The sequence below is a fragment of the Typopeltis vanoorti genome, chromosome 16, assembly GCF_054136105.1.
Source record: "Typopeltis vanoorti isolate ZY-2024b chromosome 16, IOZ_Tvanoo_1.0, whole genome shotgun sequence".
Lineage (NCBI taxonomy): Eukaryota > Metazoa > Arthropoda > Arachnida > Uropygi > Thelyphonidae > Typopeltis > Typopeltis vanoorti.
The window spans coordinates 70,137,104-70,157,451 of NC_143564.1; the positions used below are offsets into that span (position 1 = coordinate 70,137,104).

Below are 20,348 nucleotides of genomic sequence, written 5' to 3' on the forward strand. Positions count from 1 at the left end.
AGTAATTATTTCTCTTACTGAGAAATAAATAAGTGTATAAATTCCATTTCATTCCTGCCATGTGATCTTTCTTCCTTCCCATCTATATCTCCACAGTTGACTGCATCCATTAAAGGCAAGTATTTGCACCTGTAAATCTGTATGCACACAGGGTCAGTTTGCCTAAGTTTCTGGGAGGAAAAGCCCTCCACCTCACCATGAGACTACCTAACTTACCATCTGACTGAAAACACCTGATAAAGATTCCTCACATCATAGACAGGATTTAAACCTTGGTCTTTCCAACCAAAAGGGTTCCACTATACTAAGTGAGCTATGGAGGCTCCTTTCATCAACAATCACCTTAAAATCCCTTGCTGCATCCTTTTCCTCATAGTTCAACCAATATAATGTGCAACCTTCCATCTCAAATTTCAAAGCAAACACCAGACAAGCTGTATCATATCATATTTGCCTCTCAGGAAGGAGATGACAAATTATTTTGTGCTTCTGGTTTGCTCATTTAGCAGGCATGTGGCAAATTGTCACACGAGCATTGCAGAGAAACTAAAGCTACGTATAAGGGAAAAGATTTTTTTGCTTTCAGGATATGTAAGTAATTGATAATTATATATATATATATATATTTTTTTATGTGACTCCCACCCAAAAAAGGTTATAAACCTCTAGTACTTTAGTACCATGGATGAGGTAGAGATTTTTCTGTATTTTTATTTATTTTAATTTTTTGAAATTTGTTTTTTACTTGGCTGGTATGTTTAAATTTTTAAAAAGGTAATCACATTTCAACCTGCATTAATCAGATATGAACTATTTGTATATGACAGGCAACATCTGAGGAAAAGGACTGGCATGAATATACAAACAGATTTGTCACAGATAAATATCTGATTTACAGTTGTGGTATTATGGGTGATGCAATAAATTACTATGGTAGTGAACAAATTAAATGTCACCCTATAAACTCTAGTAATGGATGTACACATTTATGAAGAGATTTGGTTGGGGAAAAAATGTGTGAGATTTGTTAATAAATAGCATACTGAATTAACCCCCCCCCCAAACGCACACAGCCACATTACAACACAAGTACAAACAAACAGAGAAAATTTTACTATAGCAGGAAAAACAGTAACCTGAAAACTTATTTCAAAATAAGCAAATTTTTTCTAAGAGTTTTCAATGACCTCTGCTCCTTCTATTATTCAAACCAAAGAAAAAAAAGATTTTGGAGTATATTTCCAAGAAATCTAAGCAAAGCCTGCCTAATGTTTAGATTAGCAAGGCTTATTTTGTCTTTGGAATCACTTGAGGAAAAAAAAAATGCCAAATAAAGAACTGTGAAGAAGTTTTATGCAAAATTTGCACTTTCACACCTGGTGATGACTAAACAGAAACCAAGGAATGATCCTTCACCTAAACCAGCAATCACATACAGAGTTTACACGATAATGTAGAGACTGCATGCAACATGCCTAATGATACATGTGATTAAACTATCATTCCAATCTTTTCAATTTATGGAAATAGCAGCTGTTGGGAAACATTCAGTTTTTTTTTTGTCAGTTTTTTACTCATGTTAAACAATCTCCTGAAGATGCTGTCAGCCATACAGACAGCGAAACATGTTGGGAAAATACATCTAGTGGTTAATAAAAAAAAAAACATCTAAGAACTTAAAAGTGTTTTTTTATTATTGATTTATCAGAAACTTTATTTGAGATTCAAATATGGTATATCATATTACAGGATTTTGAATTTTCTTCTGTAAATGATATAAAAAAAGAGAGGACCTGATGACATCATTAAATAACAACAATGGTTTTCCTATATAATGATAACATTTTTGATAACAGGAAGAAAATAAGAATAAAAATTATCCACTGAGTAATAGGAATATTCAGAACCAATATAAAATAATTCCAAGTTCAATGAACTGATTGATAATTTGAATACCATGCAACAATTTTCAAAGTAATGTTTTATTAAATTAAAATAAAATAGTTGTAGAAACATAAGTAATAAACATAGGTCACACAGTTCTATCACACTTAACATGCAAATGCAATTCTATATTCCTAAAGATAAGGGGAACTACTGATTGCAAATGCTGTTTTATTTTTAATATTTTCCACAGATATTGTACGATGGTACTGTCCGACCATGGAGCCAAGACCCTCAGCTGGCAATGTGCCAAGATGAGTCAATTCATATTGAAGGGGAGAAAGGAATAAGGCGATGCACAAATTCATTACCAACATGTGAAATCACATGCTTTATACATAAATTTTCCAACTGTTGTACAAGTAAAATAGTTACCACTTTAAAAACTAGAATTTTCATAAAAGAAAAACTAATTTTCTGACATATAATAATAAACACTCATCCCATGAAACACATTGATTACCCTATTATAGGAGTGGATTCGCCTTCTTCTGACATGCGCAGAAGTGTCGAGGGGTCTCGCATCTGTGGTCACACAGTATAATCATATAACAGAAATATTATATATTTAGATATTCAGAAAAAATCCTACCTCTATGAGACCAGCTAACTCACTTTTATTGAAAGAGACCAGATAAAGGTTCCTCACATCACACTGATAGGAATCGAACTTGGGTCTTTCCAACAAAAGGGCTTCATCTATACTGACTAAGCTATGGGGGCTCGTGTGTGCCTCCATAGCTCACGGTATAGAATTTATTTTGAGATAAATTCTATACCATGACAACAATTCATAAATATTACTTTTAAATGAAAATGCTACAAACCAACAATGCCACTGACAAAGGATTGAAGAGTACTGATCCCTATGAATCCAACAAGTAACCGTCTACCTCTTCCATACATTAACTGAATATCTAAAAAACCATATGGTACAACTTAAATAGCAACCTGTCATGCAGTATCTGTGAAAGGCCTTTGTAAAATCCTGAATGACAGCATATATCTTTCCCTTATCAATCACTGTTCATTATAAAACACAGTCAGATTACATAAACATGAGTAATCCATGCTGACTTTTCATAAATAATATTACCCTAATTTTTCCTATTTCCGTATAAGAAGCTCTTATTAATTTCACTAAAATCTTAACCACTTGAGGCAACAATGCCAACTATCCATACCTCATGAAATGGCACTATCTTACTCTTCTTCCACTCCTTAGCATAGCAGATATGCACTATAGCATACAACACTATAACAACTCAAGCTTCCTATTACAAGCAATAAAAGAAAATGTTCAAGACAGAAAACTGAATTTTCTCACAAATAATGTTAAAATCACATCACAAAATACAGCTGTCTGGTTTGATGTGAAATCAGGGGTAAGACAAGGATGCCCATTATCTCCACTCTTATTCATCATCTAAGGATCACATGCCATCTAATCTCCAAGATTCTCTAACTAAATTGAATAACAGCTGTAATAGATTTGGCATGAAAATCAGCAATAAAAAGACCAAAATTATGAAAATAGGCAGAAACATTGAATACATCAACTGCATTCTGAATGGAGAGCCTACTGAACAAGTAAAATATTTCAGCTATATAGGCACAGTTTTTAGTTAAGATGGTAAATTAAATTTTAAAACAGACAACAGAACAAGCAAAGTTGGTATATTGTGGGGAAGCAGTTAAATAAATTTATATGGAATAAGAGAGAAATGAGCCAAAACACCAAACTAGCAGTATAAAACACAGTTCAAACCAGTTTTAAGTTATGGATCTCAGTTGGGTTAGAAATAATGCACTTAATCAAAGACCAGACATCACCGATGTGAGAGTTCTGAGAAAAATTAGAGGACTGAATAGTTGACATCAATTGCAGAATTATAAATTTCTAAATATATAATATATTATAAATTATAAAAATTATATATATTGCATATTTAAAATGAAGATATTAGGAAGAAACTTGATGTTGCTAACATTCAAGAACGTGTGAATAATGCTAATCTAAGGTGGTGTGGTCACTTAAACAGAATGGGAGATGAAAGGTTAGCAAAATAGGTATTTGATGCCAACATGGCAGGAAAGTCCTAGAGGAAGACCAAGGTGCAAGTGGACTGATTCAGTCAGAAGTGCTTTAGAAAAACAAAATTTTAGATCGTGCTAACCACATTCTGTCTGCTTATTCTGTTGCCTGTTTCCAAATTTAATTTACCATCTTCACTAAAAACTGTAACTAAATAGCTGAAGTATTTCACTTGTTCATTAGGTTCTCCATTTAGAATGCAGTTGGCATGTTTGGTGGGGGTGAACGTAACACCAGTGGTGAAAGACTATTGGAATTTGCCCATGCTTCCAGAAACACCCATGACAGACCTATACTTGGCCCAATACATATAAACCTATATTTATACCTTGACCTATCAATGTACCAGACTGATCACATCCTGGCTCTCCAGAAGTGGAAGACAAGCATCTCTGATGTGCATACTTGTCCTAGAGCAGACTGTGGTACAGACCATCGCTAGTAAGAGCCAAAGTAAGACAGACTCCAAAAACTTCCAAGTCAGGCACATCCCACTAGACTGGATGTTAGAGCAATTCCTAGTGGATTTACAGAAGAAACATCAACTCAGTTGGATAATTTTTTGGAGACCAATGAGAAGAACTCAACAGAAATGCTTTCGGAAGGAGTCAAGGTGATAATACAGGATACAGCCAAGAAGTATCTTGTCCCAATAAGAAGACCAAGAGATGCATGGATATGAGATTCAACATAGGAACTAATTAAAAGAAGGCAGTTGGAAAAACAGAAAAGCTATTCAAGCAGGACAAGGAAAAGTTTATACTAACAAATGTGAAGAGATAGAGTTACAGATGAGAAGGCACAATTATAAAAGGATGTTTCATTTAGTTCATGACCTAAAGCACAAGTTTAAGCCCAAAATGAATGTTATCGAAGACAGGAATGAAGCACTACTAACAGAAGAATTAGAAATCAAACACAGATGGAAAGAATACTGCGAGGAACTGTACAACAGAGTGGATAAAGAAAATTTGGAGGTGCCTTCTCACCAAGAAAATTTTGATTTGGAATCTCCTCCATTTAGGCATGAAGTTGAAAAAGCAGTTATGCAGCTTAACAGCAATAAGGCTCTGGGTGCAGATGGAATCGTAGCAGAGTTAATTAAGGCCACAGGGGATGGAGGGATAAGAGTGTTTCATAGGTTGATTACAAGGTTATATGGCAAACAGGATTGTGTCCTAGAGACTGGAAGAAGTCGGTTTTCTTACCACTACATAAGAAGGGAGAAATGAAAGATTGTAAGAAATATAGAACTATTAGTTTAATATCTCATGTAAGCAAAATTTTATTGAAGATCATGCTAAACAGGATTGAGGCCAACATTGAGGCAAAGATGCCAAAGGAATAAGCAGGTTTTAGGAAAGGCAAGGGTACCAGAGATCAGATCCTTTGCCTTAGACAGATCACAGAAAAGTATAAAGAATTTAGACTCTCTCTGGTAATGTGCTTCTTAGACTACTCTAAAGCTTTTGACCATGTTCAGCATGTGAAACTGTGGGAAGTAATGAAAAGAATAGGTTTACTTCAACACATTATCATGCTGATGGCTAACTTGTACAGGGAGAAAGAAGCCACAATAAGAACAGGCTTCGGATTAACTGATTGGCTTCAGGTTGGAAAGGGAGTTAGGCAAGGATATTTACTTTCTCCTCACTTGTTTAGTATCTATGCTGAGGACATCATGCATAAATCATTGGATGAGCTGAAGACAGGAATTAGAACAGGCAGTAATTGATCAGTAATCTGAGGTATGCTGATGATACTGTACTCCTTTGTAATGACAAGGAAGAACAAGGACAAACAAATTCTTGAAAAAGTTAAGGAGATCAGTAATAACAGAGAACTTTAGCTCAATCCTAGCAAGACAAAGATTATGGTTCTCAAAGGAAATGCAGACATGGAAGTTGCTGAGAAACAAGTGTACCTTCAGTCAAAAAGTTTGAGTAGCTGGGATCCATTATTAATGTGAAGAATTGCTGTTCAGTAGACATTAGAAGAAGATTAAGAATGGCTAAAGCAACAGTCAGATACTTGTCTAAAATCTGGAAGGATGGATCTATCTCCACAGGAACATAGTTGAGGATTTTGGATGCAGTTGTTTTTCCAACAGTGACTTATAAATGCAAGACTTAGAACCTAAAGAAGTCAGATAAGAAAAGATAGCGCTGCTTTTGAGATATGGTATTACAGAAGACTGTTGAGGATATCATGTATACAAGAGCATACAAATGAATGGGTGTTAGAAAAGATCAGTAGACCTTTAAGGCTCCTTAAGGATATTGAGAGAAGAAGTTAAATACTTTGAGTACATTGAAAGAATGGAAGGGGGGGACTTCTCAGAATAGTAACAGAAGGTAAAGTTCCTAGAAAAAGAGAAGGGGGGGGGTAGACCATCAGTGAGATGGATGGTGTGTGTGTGTGGAGCGGCTGATCTTCAGAGAGTTGAAGCATGCAACAGGACCACATGGCAAGGACTAGTGTGGCACATCACCTAACACTGGAGTGACCATATGGCACCTGGAGATGTCCAGTGAACAGATGATGGGAGTGCTGATAAGTAATAGACTAATTTGGAGGAAAATTGTGGATAGGAGATTAATAATAATAATGTAAACTTAATCATGTAGTGCTGCCGCCTGAACACCCTTTTTTTTTTCTCACCATTTCTTTTGTTTACTGACCACAACTAGTTTTCTCTCCAAATTTTTGACTCTTCTTCAGCAGAAGATCATGTTCAATGAGTATTTAAATAGAGAAAAAAAATTCAGTTATTGCTTGCTACCAATACTTGAAACTCTTCAATGCATGGACGAGGAATGATCCCAACAGATCTGCTAAAGCTTGGCATGAGTTCAAGCTACAGGTATCCAAATGAATGTCAATACCTTCTTTTGTATTTCTTTCCTGGGAATAGTGTGTTGGGGGGGGGGGGGTTTGGTTCCCCAAATTCCCCATAGAGCAAACCCTGGACTATCCAGCCCTCTAGAATCTGCATCGAATTTTGCTTCAATCTCAAAAAACTTGCCGCAGAAACCCACCAAATGCTTAAGGAAACATTTTTTAACATCCAAAAAATGTGATAATGCTCTAAGCCAAAACAAAACTTTTTTGTAGCAAAAATGTTTCAAGAATGGACAAATGTCTGTTGATGATGATGAGAGTTCTTGATAACTGTCGACAAGCACAACATCAGAAAACACTGCAAAAGTGTATAAGGCCATCCTTGCAGATCATAGACAAACTATCCATGACGTTTGTGATATTGTAGGACTGTCACATGATTCTGTTCAATGCATTTTATATGTTTTGAACATGAAATATGTTGCTCCAAAATTTGTGCCAATACTGCTGAAAGATCAAACCAGAGATCACCCCAATTTCATCTCCATGGTGATAACCAGTAATGAATCATGGGTTTATGGTTATGAACCTGAGACAATGCAGTGTCACAGTAGAAGTTGCCAAATTCACAGCAGCAAAAAAAGCATTCATAATTCGTAGAAATGTCAAGTCGATGTTGATAATTTTTATTTTTTTCATATCCAAGGAATTCCTCCTCCTGATCAAACTGTCGACAGCAAGTTTTACCATAAGGTTTTGAAGCAGTTAAGGGAGAGCATTCAGCGCAAACATCCAGACACATGGAAGAACAACAACTGGGTTCTTTGCCATGACAACACACCTGCCCACACATCACTCATTGTTCAACAGTTCCTGGCTTCCTAAAATATGACCATCACCACTCATTTGCCAGACATCATCCCCCTCCCCTCCACAAACACAACTTTTTCCTGTTCCCTAAGATGAAATTCCAATGAGAGGGTGACATTTCGACATGACCAAGGATATCCAGGCAGAATTGCAGGTGCTGAACAAAGTCACACTTGAGGACTTCCAGGGATGCATGGAATCATCGAAAAATCACCGGGATCGCTGTACAGATGCCCAAGAGGACTACTCTAAAGTTTGAAGACGACAATGGAAACTAGGAGTTAGTTTAAGTAATTTTTTTTTCAATAATAATATTCTCCTAACTTTTGGGTAGCAACTTGTATTTTACTGTTATTTCTGCTGCATCTACAGTATCATTTCCAACTAAGCCACTGAAAAGGAAACCAGAAATTTTAAAACTAAACATTTTGAAACTAGAATACATAGAAGTTTTATATGATACTTAGAATTAGTCTACTATTTTGTTGGTCTGGTTGGCAAGTGATTAGCATACTACTCTCAAACTAAGAGGCTACAGTTTTGAATTCCACTGCAGGCATGCATTTTTGAATTGTTTGTGATGTGAGTAGGTTTCTGGATTATATAAAAAATACAAAATTAATAAAAGAAAAAAAAAAAAACTTAGCCCGTCCACCATACTGTTGGATTCTGAATGAAGAGAAATTAAAATTATTAATACTCCCTTCAGAATCCAACATAATCCACCATATCAAAGGCTACATTTGTAGATATTATTTAATGTAAATCTCTTATTATAAACTATTATTCATATAATTACCTTTCAGTTTTTTATTTAATTATTTAATCTAAGATATGTATTAATAATGGAAAGGTCTCTGTATAAAAATAACATTCAGATTATTTTATTTATTCCTATATTAATAGTAGAAGAATTTGTGTTCATCTTATTTATTTATATATTATTTGAATTGAAAAATATCCTTTTATTTAGTTTCTGTATGTAAAGGAATAATGTTATGTAATGCTTATCAACACTCCTATCTCTAATTGTTGTCATGGAGACAGAGTTAAAAATAGAAAGTGCAAGCATAGTAGTAAGTGAGTTATGGATGTGAGATGGAATTGATATGAGCTAGATGGTGAGAACAAATTTTGGCAGGAAAACGGAGTGAAAATATATAAATGGAAAGCGAGAGTAAACAACAGCAGTGAGTCAGGAGTTGGTCGGCAGAGCCGACACTAGAACTAGGGAACTAGGGACTGAGTACAACTGGAGCACTCAGCAGAGTAATGGCACTGAGAACAGTACAATAGAGATGAGGAAATAATTTATTGGCAGCACGAAGTTAAATAAGAGGCTGTAGTACAAAGAATTAAGTGCTGTGATCAGATTACAAAGGATCGAAATGTAAATTGACAACTCAGAATATTGTAAATTTAGTTTAATCCTTTATCCAAGTGTGAGCAAACAAAGTTTGCGCCTGAAAGTATCTTCAGGACTGGGGTAAGGTGGTACAACACCAGGGCACTCCTTGCAAAGGTGGAGCAAGCTACCAACACTCCTATCTCAGTATCTCCCATAATGCAAAACACATCTCCTTGCAGATATGTCTAATGTTATGCATTAAGGGAAGGGCCACAACCCAGACTAGTTTCGACCTTTATTGAGGTCTCTTCAGTGGGAGCCAGGCCCAAGTGGAGATACCAGACAGAAGCATTAGCAGGTCATCTCTACCTATAGGAGTTGCCAAATGGTGTGCCACCCTTTTTTAATAAATTACTCTGGATTTAGAGAAAGATGTTGAAAGTTTATTTTTTTTATTTTTATTATACTCTAACCAAGTGAAAAATAAACTTTCAACATCAGAATATTGATATGGAATTCTGAAGTTAATGTATTCCAGAGCTTTCAAGGAAGATAAATGAAAGCTGATTCTATTGTAAAGTAGTATATGGGGAATAAGTAGATTTTCTAGTACAAGTGTGTCTGCCTATGTGATGTGCTGAAATTAAAGATTAAGTTAATTTAAAGAAGATTACTTTTGAAATGTGTAGCTCCAGTGTGATAATTAACTAAAGTTTTAAATGTGCCTCAGTGAATAATACGTGCAAAGATTTATTCCGGTAAGAACAGTTGTACTTTATAGCATTTTAGAGTGAAGTTATAAGAGTTATCTCCTTCTGTTAAATCCTAATATTAACTGTGGTGTTTATGCTGAATTTTGCTGAAGCTAGAAGATTAATAGTCTTCCCCCCCCTTAAAATGATAGCTATCTCTTGACTGAGCTATGTGATTTCTGACTAAGGGATCGATAAAGAATAGTATTGTAAAAATATTTGCTGTGAATTTCAGTGGTAAAGAACATTAGAAATATCTTTGCCTATTAGGGAGAAATTAGATTTTGAAGCTCAGTGTTTAATACCAAAAGTTAATTGAATGTTATGTGTAGTTGAACTGAGTTAATTTTGCATTATCTTGTATCCAAAGTATGTTTATGTATATATTATATAACCTTAAATTAAATGTTTTGTTTTATTGATTTCAATTTGTTGTTAGCCTGATTCTTTTCCACTGCACCATTCATAAAATTATCGGACCTAGCGGGAACCTTAAATGTTAATGTAAAATTCGGCCTATACATAAACATTAGACTGCTAAAGTTAATTAATACTTGATTACACTATTTTGTATAGACTAATCTGAATATAGGGTGGCACAGTATAATAGAAATTTCCCTATATTTGGATTAGTAATCAACATACAATGAATTAATTTTAATTAAGAACAACGTTAAAACAAGATGGCGGATCAAAAGACTGGAAGGACGATCCAACAATACTAACATACTGTAGGTTTACAACCTTTTGCAGGTGGGAGTCCCAAACTATATACAAGTTGAAAGCATTAACATGTAAAGTTGTCCCACTGATCATTGAACATTTGTGGTTCAGAATAACATTTTTTAGCTGAAACTTAGTTTCTTTAGTTTCTGGCTTTTCATCTTTGTCAGAGTTTATACACATTCTTGTTTTCATCACATTCATCCTAAAAGAGCAAAAGTTAGTTTTCCTCTTGATAAGTTATCAGGAGCTAGATAGTATTACCTAATCTAGAAAGAATGCAACAATTTTATCTTACTCTTGTTTGTTCTATTGTTAAAGAAGTAAAAATTCTCTCAAGATATTCACCTGTGATAGAGTATCTGAAGACATTCAACAAACAATTTTAATTTCTTATATATAATGTAAAATTATGATGGTCAGTACTTGCATTTACTCAAAGTATTGCAGTACTCAAAGTACTTGCATTTTACGATAAGGTGACAAGTGTGTTAGATAAGGGAGAATCATATGCAATGATAGACTTTGCAAAAGCATTTGATAAATTACCACATAAGTTGGAGTACAAGATGCAAAGGATAGGAATAGATAGTATATTGGTTAGATCGATCAGAGATTGGCTCTCTGAACAATATCAGCACATTGTGTACAATGGAGCAGTGTCTTGAAAAAAGGAGGGTAACCAGTGGAGTGCCCCAGGGGTCTGTTCTTGGGCCCCAGCTGTTTAACTTGTTTGTAAACAATATATCATGTGAGATGACTGGGGATCTTCAGTTATTTGCTGATGATGCAAAGTTAGGAAGAATTATAAGTAGCACTGCTGATGTTAAATCCCTTCAGAAAGATTTTAATACACTTTTTACTTTTTCTACAACTCCACTCTTTTTACAAAAGAGTGGAGTTGTAGTTTTAATATAAGTGAATGAACTGCAGAAGTGGATGAGATTAGAGATTTGGAAGTGATGGGTGATAGTAGACTGAAGTTTAGAGGGTATATTGCTAATGTTGCAAAGGCTGCACATCATAGTGATGCTATGATAAGAGGTACTCTAACATGCAAGGATAAGGAAGTGGTTGTGCCACTGTATAAGGCACTTGTCAGAGACCACACTTGGACTATTGGGTTCAGATTTGGTCACCTGGTTTTCAATGTGTGATGTGGAGATATTGGAGAGGGTCCAGAGACAGTGACTAAGATAATCTTGGGACTTTGGAATGCTGGCTATGGAGAGAGGTTGAAGAAATGTGGATTGAAGAATTTGGTGGATAGGAGGAAGAGAGGTGATAGAGACATTTAAGTTAGTGAGAGGATTTCATCAGATTAATCCAGAGGAGATTATAAAAAGAGTAGAAGGTGAGAGAGGAAGAACTAGAGGTCATTCCTAGAAGTTGTGCAAAAGTGTGGTGAGGAAGAGCGTGAGGAGCAAATTTTTTACATGGAGAACAGTCAGTGAATGGAACGCATTATCAGAATGTGTTGTTAATTCAAGCTGTGTTAAGGATTTTAAGATTCTATATGATAAATCTGTTGTCAGTTGAATGAACCTCCCACGATGAGTCTGCCAACTCCATGGAGGGTATAATAATAATAATAATAATAATAATAATAATAATGCACATTGATGGCTAACACTACAGAAAGTATTCAAATTGTTAAAATTTTAATGGAGGTGAATTATTTTATTATCCTAGGAATCATAAAAGTCAGCTTTGGCACACTATACATTCAATGGAATTATCCTCTGTGGTGCAAGATACTATACATTGAAATGATGAAAACTTTTTGCCTGAAAATTTCAATTGTCTTTATTATTATTATGAACCATTAATTTCTTCTTTCATTTCTAATGTATGATAATTACATAATATAAACAAAACAGCATAACAACTCAGTTTCCAGAAAACACACAGAATGATTGGATTGGTAAAATCAAAATATCTTCAAACACACATCTGAATACTACCTTCTCCATGGCCAGTTTTTAGAGCTTTTCCGATTGCTCAACTGAAATGTGATTTCCATGAATAGTACTAAACTCAATCATTATGGTACATTTTAGGGTTATAATAGCATTACTTATACTTTTTACCCTATGATAAGGGGCAGAGCCATCCTGAAGATGGAGTTCATCATTTCAGTAAAGTGGACTCTGATAGTAGGTAGTAATTCTAAAATTTTCTGTTACACTTATGCATTCAATGAATCTTTTGTGAAATGCAAGTGACCAACACCATGATATGACATGCAGTCCCAGATCATCTGACTGGCTGAGAATTTGACTGTTGACACTAGACAGTCAGGGTTAAAATTTTCCCCTGATTGTCTTCGAACTGTCTATCTTCTGTCAGTGCCCTACAGGTTAAATTTTTTCTTGTCAGAAAAAATTACACTTTTCCACTTCAGTGTTCCATTTGCATGCTCTTGCACCAATTTAATCAAGCTAAGTTCATTTTTATGCTTAACAAGGGCTTCCTTTTAGGGTGCCTGGCTATCAGTCCCTGTCGAATGAGTCATCTCCTGACAGCTACAGAGCTTGCCACAACTCCTGTTTGTTCTTCCCAGTCCCATTTCAGTTCTCCAGATGACGCATCGTGATTTTTGAGGCAGAGTCACTTTAGAACTCAATCTCGGGATGGTGTAGACAGGCTTTCTTCCTGTCACCTTCTTCCTTTCAGCAGATCCAGTTTCTTACACTTTCGACAGCAGCTGTATCACAGTAGATTGACTACAGGACACCCTTTTAGCTATTTCATGAGGAATAGCCTTTTCTATTCAAAGCTTCAATCTCATTTTTTCTGCGAGGTGTTAACTGCATGTAACTAGCCATAGCGATCTCAGTACAAAAATGTGAAAAATAGCTCTTGCTGTCTATTTATAGCATAAAAAATTCTGATGAAATAGTAGCAACTATTACATTTTACAGAAATCCATGGGAATGATAGATGATGCAATACAACAAAATATCTAATGATAAACCAATGAAAATGACTATTTAACTATTAAAAGTTATATTTATCTAAGGTGATGCAGTTTTTATGAAGATGAGTATATATAATAAAAATTAGAAATATGTTAATGAAAGTGAAAATTAGATTATTATTATTATATGGTATCCATGCAAGTGCAGAGACTCATTATGAAGACCCAATCTAACTATTATACGCATAAATCCTAACATACCTCTCCTTAAACTAATTCACTGTCAGGAAACTCAGAACTAATTTTGACAATCCATTCCACTCATTCGCTACTCTCCACAAAAAAAATCAGGTCCATACACCCCAACTAACCACATTCTCACACAACTTCCAAAGGCCCTAGTTTTCTATTTGTCATATATTAAAAAAATTCCTTTGTACCAGGTTTATAAAACACACCTTTAATATCTTAAAAGTTTGCAATGTCCCATCTTTTCCACCTATGAAATAAACTTTGTAATCCATAAACCTATCCTCATAGGGAGCATTCCACAGGAACCCAACTTAGTCACTCATTTCTGAATCTTCTCTGTCAAATCCTGGTCCCCAAGAAACCCATGTGACCAAATCTGTATACAGTAGTCAAGACGTGGCCGAATCATGGTCTTATAAAAAGGAATGACCTTATTATAATTAGTTATCCTAATCTCTATTTGTTAGCATGTTTTTCAACATCCAATTAATCCTTTGAGCTATTCTACCAACTTTTGCAATAGCAACTTCTGTCCAACATTATCCCCAAGTCAACCCAAAGTGCATAACCTTTCATTTTGCAATATTAAAGTGACAATCATTATCCTTTGCCCACAATGCCAATTTATTTAAATCATCCTGAAGGATGTCTACATCACCATTATCAACTATTGCTCTATTCAGTTTTGCATCATCAGCAAACAAATGAATATCCTTCTTAAATCTTTCTCTACATCACTGAATATATAAATTAGAGAGTAGTGGCCCTAGTACAGAGCCCTGAGGTACTAAAATAGTCACCCTCATTCTCCTAGATTCCACTCCACCATATACTACTCTCTGGTGTCTACCTGTCAACCACCTCCATCCATGCTACTAGTTTCATATCCATTTCCATTTGCTCCAACTTTTGTAATAGTTTGCCATGTGGTATTCTGTCAAATTCTTTTGCAAAGTCCAGCAATATTGTGGTGTAGACCAGCGCTTCCCAAACTGTGGGCCGCGGCCCCCTTGGGGGACATAAGTTTTGTGGGGGGGGGAATAATGAAAATAAATTTAAAATGTTTTAAGACACAGTCAATTTTTTTTATCTTAAAAGAAACATATTTAATTTTTATTATTTATTATTTCTTTTTTGCTCTTTTTTATATTTTAATGGAAAAAATCACACATAGGTGTTGGTTAACAAATTTTGCTTCCTGCATATTTCGGCGCTTAATTAACATTAGCAAATATATGCTTATTCATATAACTTTCGTTTCAAAAGGTATTGATAAGCAACACAAAAAAGATTACAAAATAAAATCTTGAATATAAATTGTATTGAATATAAATACAATAAATATTATAATAATATATGTCTGTATTACGATTTTTTTTGCAGGGGGGGTGGGGGGGGAGTCTTGACATCCATAAGTTTGGGAAGCACTGGTCTAGACATTTCCTTTATCCAATTCCACTGCCACTTTATCATAAAATGTGAATAAATTACTAAGACAGAACCTACCTGTCATAAAGCTGTGCTGCTCACTTATAGGGTATTGTATCCCTCCACCCACTGTTAGATTTTTATCTTTAACCAACTTTTCCAACAATGTAACAACCACTCCTGATATATTAACTGGTCTGTAGTTTGATAGTTTGATACTTCTGTCTTGGAGCCACATTTATGTAAAGGAATCATCTTAACCTCGTTCCACTACCTTGCAACTTGTCAGATCTCAGAATTAGATTGAACAATTGCATCAAAGGTAATGCCAATTCTCTTGCACATTCACATAGAACACGAGCTGACATGCTGCTAAGTCCCATTGCTATGTTCACATTCATATTTTTCAATATGGTGAACAGCTCTTGTTCATCTACCTCAATTCTGAGGTAAGTCTCTGTCACATTGGCAAATGTAAAATCTCCACCTGAATGATACATCTTTGGCAAATGATCACTCAGAAACTCACCTTTTTTTTTTTTTTCCTACCATCAGCATTGTTTCGATTCATCTTCCCATAGTTGTCATTTTTCCTCACACTTGCTACATAACAAAAACTCTTTAGGGTTTACTTTGGCCTGCTTAGCTAATTTTCTTTCATAATCTGATTTGGCCTTTCTCACCATATTAGTCACCCTTCTTGCTTGCTCTTTGTACTGCTCATGAGTATTCTGATCACCTTATTTATATTCCCTCCACAGTGTTTTACTTTTTTGGCAGCTTTTGTTATATATTTATCCATTAATTCCCACTTGGTTTATCCTTCTAACCTTGGGTATTTAATCTGATACTGCTTCTCTCAAACAATCTCTGACCATTTCCCATGCACTACTGAAATTCTTTTCTTGTAGGTTCTCAAGCATGGGACCACTCCAAGATTACGTCTAAGTTTGTCATAATTACCATCTTTATAGTTCAACAGAAATCCTTTCTTGAAAGTTAATTCTGCATTTGGCAACTTCCCTTCATGGCCACTTTCCCCAAACTGAAGGCAGTGTCCACCATCTTCATGGATATATCTTCTGATGCTATTATCAGACCCAACACTCTCAAACCCATTTTCCTCTCTATAACATGTTATTTCAAGTAATTATCCCTTAGCAACTGTATAAATTCCACTTCCCTCTTACAATGCTCCCTTTTCTTCCTCTCTATATCCCCATAGTTAAAGCCTCCTGTAATAATAATTGTTTAACATGCAATGCATTCATTGTACTAATCGGTCGATACATGGTATCTATATCTTCCTATGGCCCTCCTGGTCTCTATAGCAGCAACCAATAACATGTTTTGTCCTACTGTCCCCTATCTCATGCCACACAGCCTTAAATGAACCATCTCCACAAGACTTAAAATCTTCTTTAATTTCTGATTTTCTTGTAGCTGGTAATTATGAAACTTAGGTGTAATCTTGGAGTGGTGCCACGCTTGAGAACCTACAAGGAAAGCTATCAAAAGCAATACCCCCAACTACTATCCTATCTTCCCTGAAAATACAGTATTCTTTACATTCTATTCCTGTAACTATATCATTTTCTGTTAACCTTGTCTCACTGATGCCTATAATTTCTTGCCAAGTTGAGCTGACCAATGGCAAAATCTCCTCTCACTTATTCCTGATACTTCTCGCATTTGTACATGCATTTCAACATCTCCTTGTACCCACAATTAGCCACATGTAATGACATTACCAACCCATTCGAATCAAGAACCTGTAAAATTGCATTCAGCATTGCATAATCATTTCTGTAAGCATGCTCATTTATCCAAGATTGGTCAGACACATGCTCGATTGCATCCTTCTAATATCTCTAGTTTCCCTGGTTTTGCCCTTCCAAACTCACGCTGCTGGCCTAGTTGGCTGTGGGTTCGAATCCTTCAATGGGCATGGATGTTTGTGATTGTCCAATTAACTCTGTGTGAAGGAAATTTGTGACCTACCACTTATTCTAGCAAAAGATTTCACTCCCAACACCCAGTGAGGTACGGGATGACCATATGGCAAAGGACATCAAATGTGGGGGGGGGAACTCTCGCTAAACAACACTTTCTCCAAACATCTAACTCCAAAACCATTCATATGTAGACCATTAGGCATATATAAGTTCTTTCGACTATCAAATTCAGTCCTAACATCTACAAACTACATCATTCCTCCTGCACAATCTTCTCATGACTAATCAGCAATCACATCCCTACTTCTCAACTCTGTTCTATCATACTGAGGCAACAGACTCACAATCTTTACTTCCATACTCTTCATTTTTCTTATTTCAACAATGCTTTTCATATCTTCTCTCATTGCTAATCATCTCCCTTTCAGATCATTTGTTCTTGCCATAACAATCATCTCTTTCACTTCTGCAAACTAACAGCGTCACTAACATTCTTGATTTTTGCATCAGAGAAACATGCTTTTGTCACTTTCTCATTAAATATACATGTTATCATTGTATCTCCATGCAATATTCCATGCTGCTGTACCACTCAACAATTGTTTCTCCAGTCTCTCTACTCCCATTTTGTCCTGCGAAGAACACAACGTAAATACTCTATTTCACTCCATATTATCACTTCATCATCCACATTACTTTCAGCCACTTCTTTGACACTCTCAATCTGTGCAATGCTTCTATAAATTCACAACTTCTATAAATATTATATAAAATATACATGATAAGAAATAGGAAGGATGTTTGTATAGAGGTCAGAAGGCAAACTACATGAAAGTATTCTGTACACCTGCAATTATTGGGTAAATAAAGTTTCGCAAGATAATCAAACTCTTTAGTATTAGAAAACTTTTGATTTCAAAACTGTAATTGATTCAAAAAGTTAGTAGCTTACAGCTGGTAAGAAGAGCCTTTAGAAGCAACAATAATGAAGGAAGCATCTTTGATTTATGACTATAATATTTGATATGTGCAAGAGTTACTGGAAGAGCACCAAGAAGTCTTGCTTTCACAGCAAACTTTTTATCTGGATGGGGGAAGAAAAAAGATTAAAATAAATTGTGAGTATATATGATGTCCTTTTGCTTTTACATACTGAATGACTAAAATTTTACAATTTTTTAGAATTTAATTTTTTTTACAATTTAAAAGTGCATATAATATTTTATATGCAGTGCATATAAAACTGCATATAAAAGTGCATATAATATTTTATATGCAGTTTTATTCTGACTAAAAATAAAAAAATAAACATTTTTCAAGTATAATTTATATATCTAAATAACATGTTGCTACATGTCAAGTGCAACAGATAGCAGAGCAATAATTTCCATAAAATTGATTAAGTCTGCTTAAGTAAGCAGAGACAAATACAGCTCCATCCAGCAGGAACTACATCTTCCACCAGACCATCTTTAACTATCATAACTAGTTCTGTGTGCTTCTTTCTTTCTTCTTTCAGTGTATTACTTCCTAAATAACCTCTTCTTTATTATATGTATCAATTTTTTTTACCTTATTCTTCAGAAATGAACTCATGGCATAACAGCAGTAATTGAAGCACATCATTTTAATAGCATTCTAACAAATGAGCTTAGGTGTTGACGGTCATTCATGAGTTATTTTTAACAGTATTAACAACACCAAACAAACTATTTTATCAAAAGATGTTTCATTAACTTATATTTTGCTGAATTTCAAATCAGCATCATCAACACAGCTTGTATATGCGACAGTGAGTAAGTGAAACAATACAATTGTAATGGACAAAAGATCTAAAGTCCTATTTTGGCACCCTCTAATGTTGTAAAAAAAAAAATTATAGATATGTGGGAGCTGCTCTTAAGATAACAGTCTCCCAAATTTTCGGCAATTAATGCAACCACATTTGTACAGATTAAGAGAATTCTTCATAGCTATGGCTGACAAAAAATAATCTTTCAGATCTGTAATGACTTCTAAACAGCACATTTGTTTCTTCCATCTAATCCTGTGTGAAGGGATGTCCAAAGCATGGTCTGCCAGTCCTGACTTGCCAAAATAATAGTAGTGAATGTGATTTTTATGTTCTTCTAGGCAGATGTTAACAGATCTTCCTGTCACAGGGAACTTCATACACTCCAGAGTGTACTAGATGGTGAAGTTTATCCTTAGGCAAAGTTTAATATGCAAGAAGGTTCGCTAATTTTTTTGAAGATAGTGCATTGGCTAGAGAACAGGCAAAGTAGTTACAAAACAAAACATTTTATTCTAAGCAAAAAAGTAGTACAATACATACAGGGTGTTCGGGATAAATTTGACAGTTTCGTAAGGAAAAAGAAAATCTTCTTTGTATCTATTAAATTTAATGAATTGACAAAAAAACATTACAGGCAGAGTTAATTACAATACTATCAACAAGATTTACTCAAAATAACCACCATTAGCATCGATCACAGCTTCAATTCTGCTTCGGAACCTCGAACAAGCTGATGCTACAGTCTCCCTGGGAAGGGCCGCAAAAACTGTTTTAATTTTATCCATTAACTGGGCTTTTGTATTACTGGAAGTGCGATTGGTGTCTTTTTCAACTGCGCCCCATACAAAATAATCCATGGGGTTAAGGTCTGGGGAGTTTGGAGGCCAAACATTTGGACTGGTGAAGTCGTAGAAATTTTCAGACAACCATTTTTGACTTTTCCCAGAGGTGTGGCAAGGGGCCGAATCCTGCTGCCATACATACGGCCTACCATTGGCTACCCTTGTTATCCAGGGCTTGACTACAGTTAGCAACTCCACGAACAAAGCCCGAATTCCAATGCCAGGGTTCTTCAACACCTGTTCCTGCAGATTTGCGAGGAATTCTGCTGTACGAACGCAATCAGATCGTCTGCTAGGGATCTTTCTTCTTGCTACATCCTCGTAGTCACCATTGCAAGTCTCTAGTTCATGCCTGATTGTTTTTACTGTATTCAGGGAGCATTGGGCAGCAGTCGTAATATCCTTATTTTGATGGCGGGCACGAATCATCATGATACAAGTTATTCTCTTCCATGATTCAGGTGGGTTCCAGCTATCCATCCTTTCTGACATCTTGTATATGAATGAAGAAGGGTCCAAACTTTTAAATGAAGAGAAGTGTGTGTTAATACATGTAACTTACGGAAAAATATAATTAATTATA

General features: G+C 35.3%; 1 protein-coding gene across 1 annotated transcript in view; it reads right to left on the reverse strand.

Moving 5' to 3' along the window:
- LOC150098111 (cytosolic carboxypeptidase 1-like) overlaps nt 1–20,348 on the reverse strand; it is a 551,906-nt gene that overhangs the window by 344,854 nt on the left and 186,704 nt on the right. Inside the window, exon 7 of the mRNA XM_090406686.1 lies at nt 18,081–18,212. Coding sequence (XP_090262812.1) covers nt 18,081–18,212 — 132 coding nt within the window. The remainder of the gene's footprint in view (nt 1–18,080; nt 18,213–20,348) is intronic.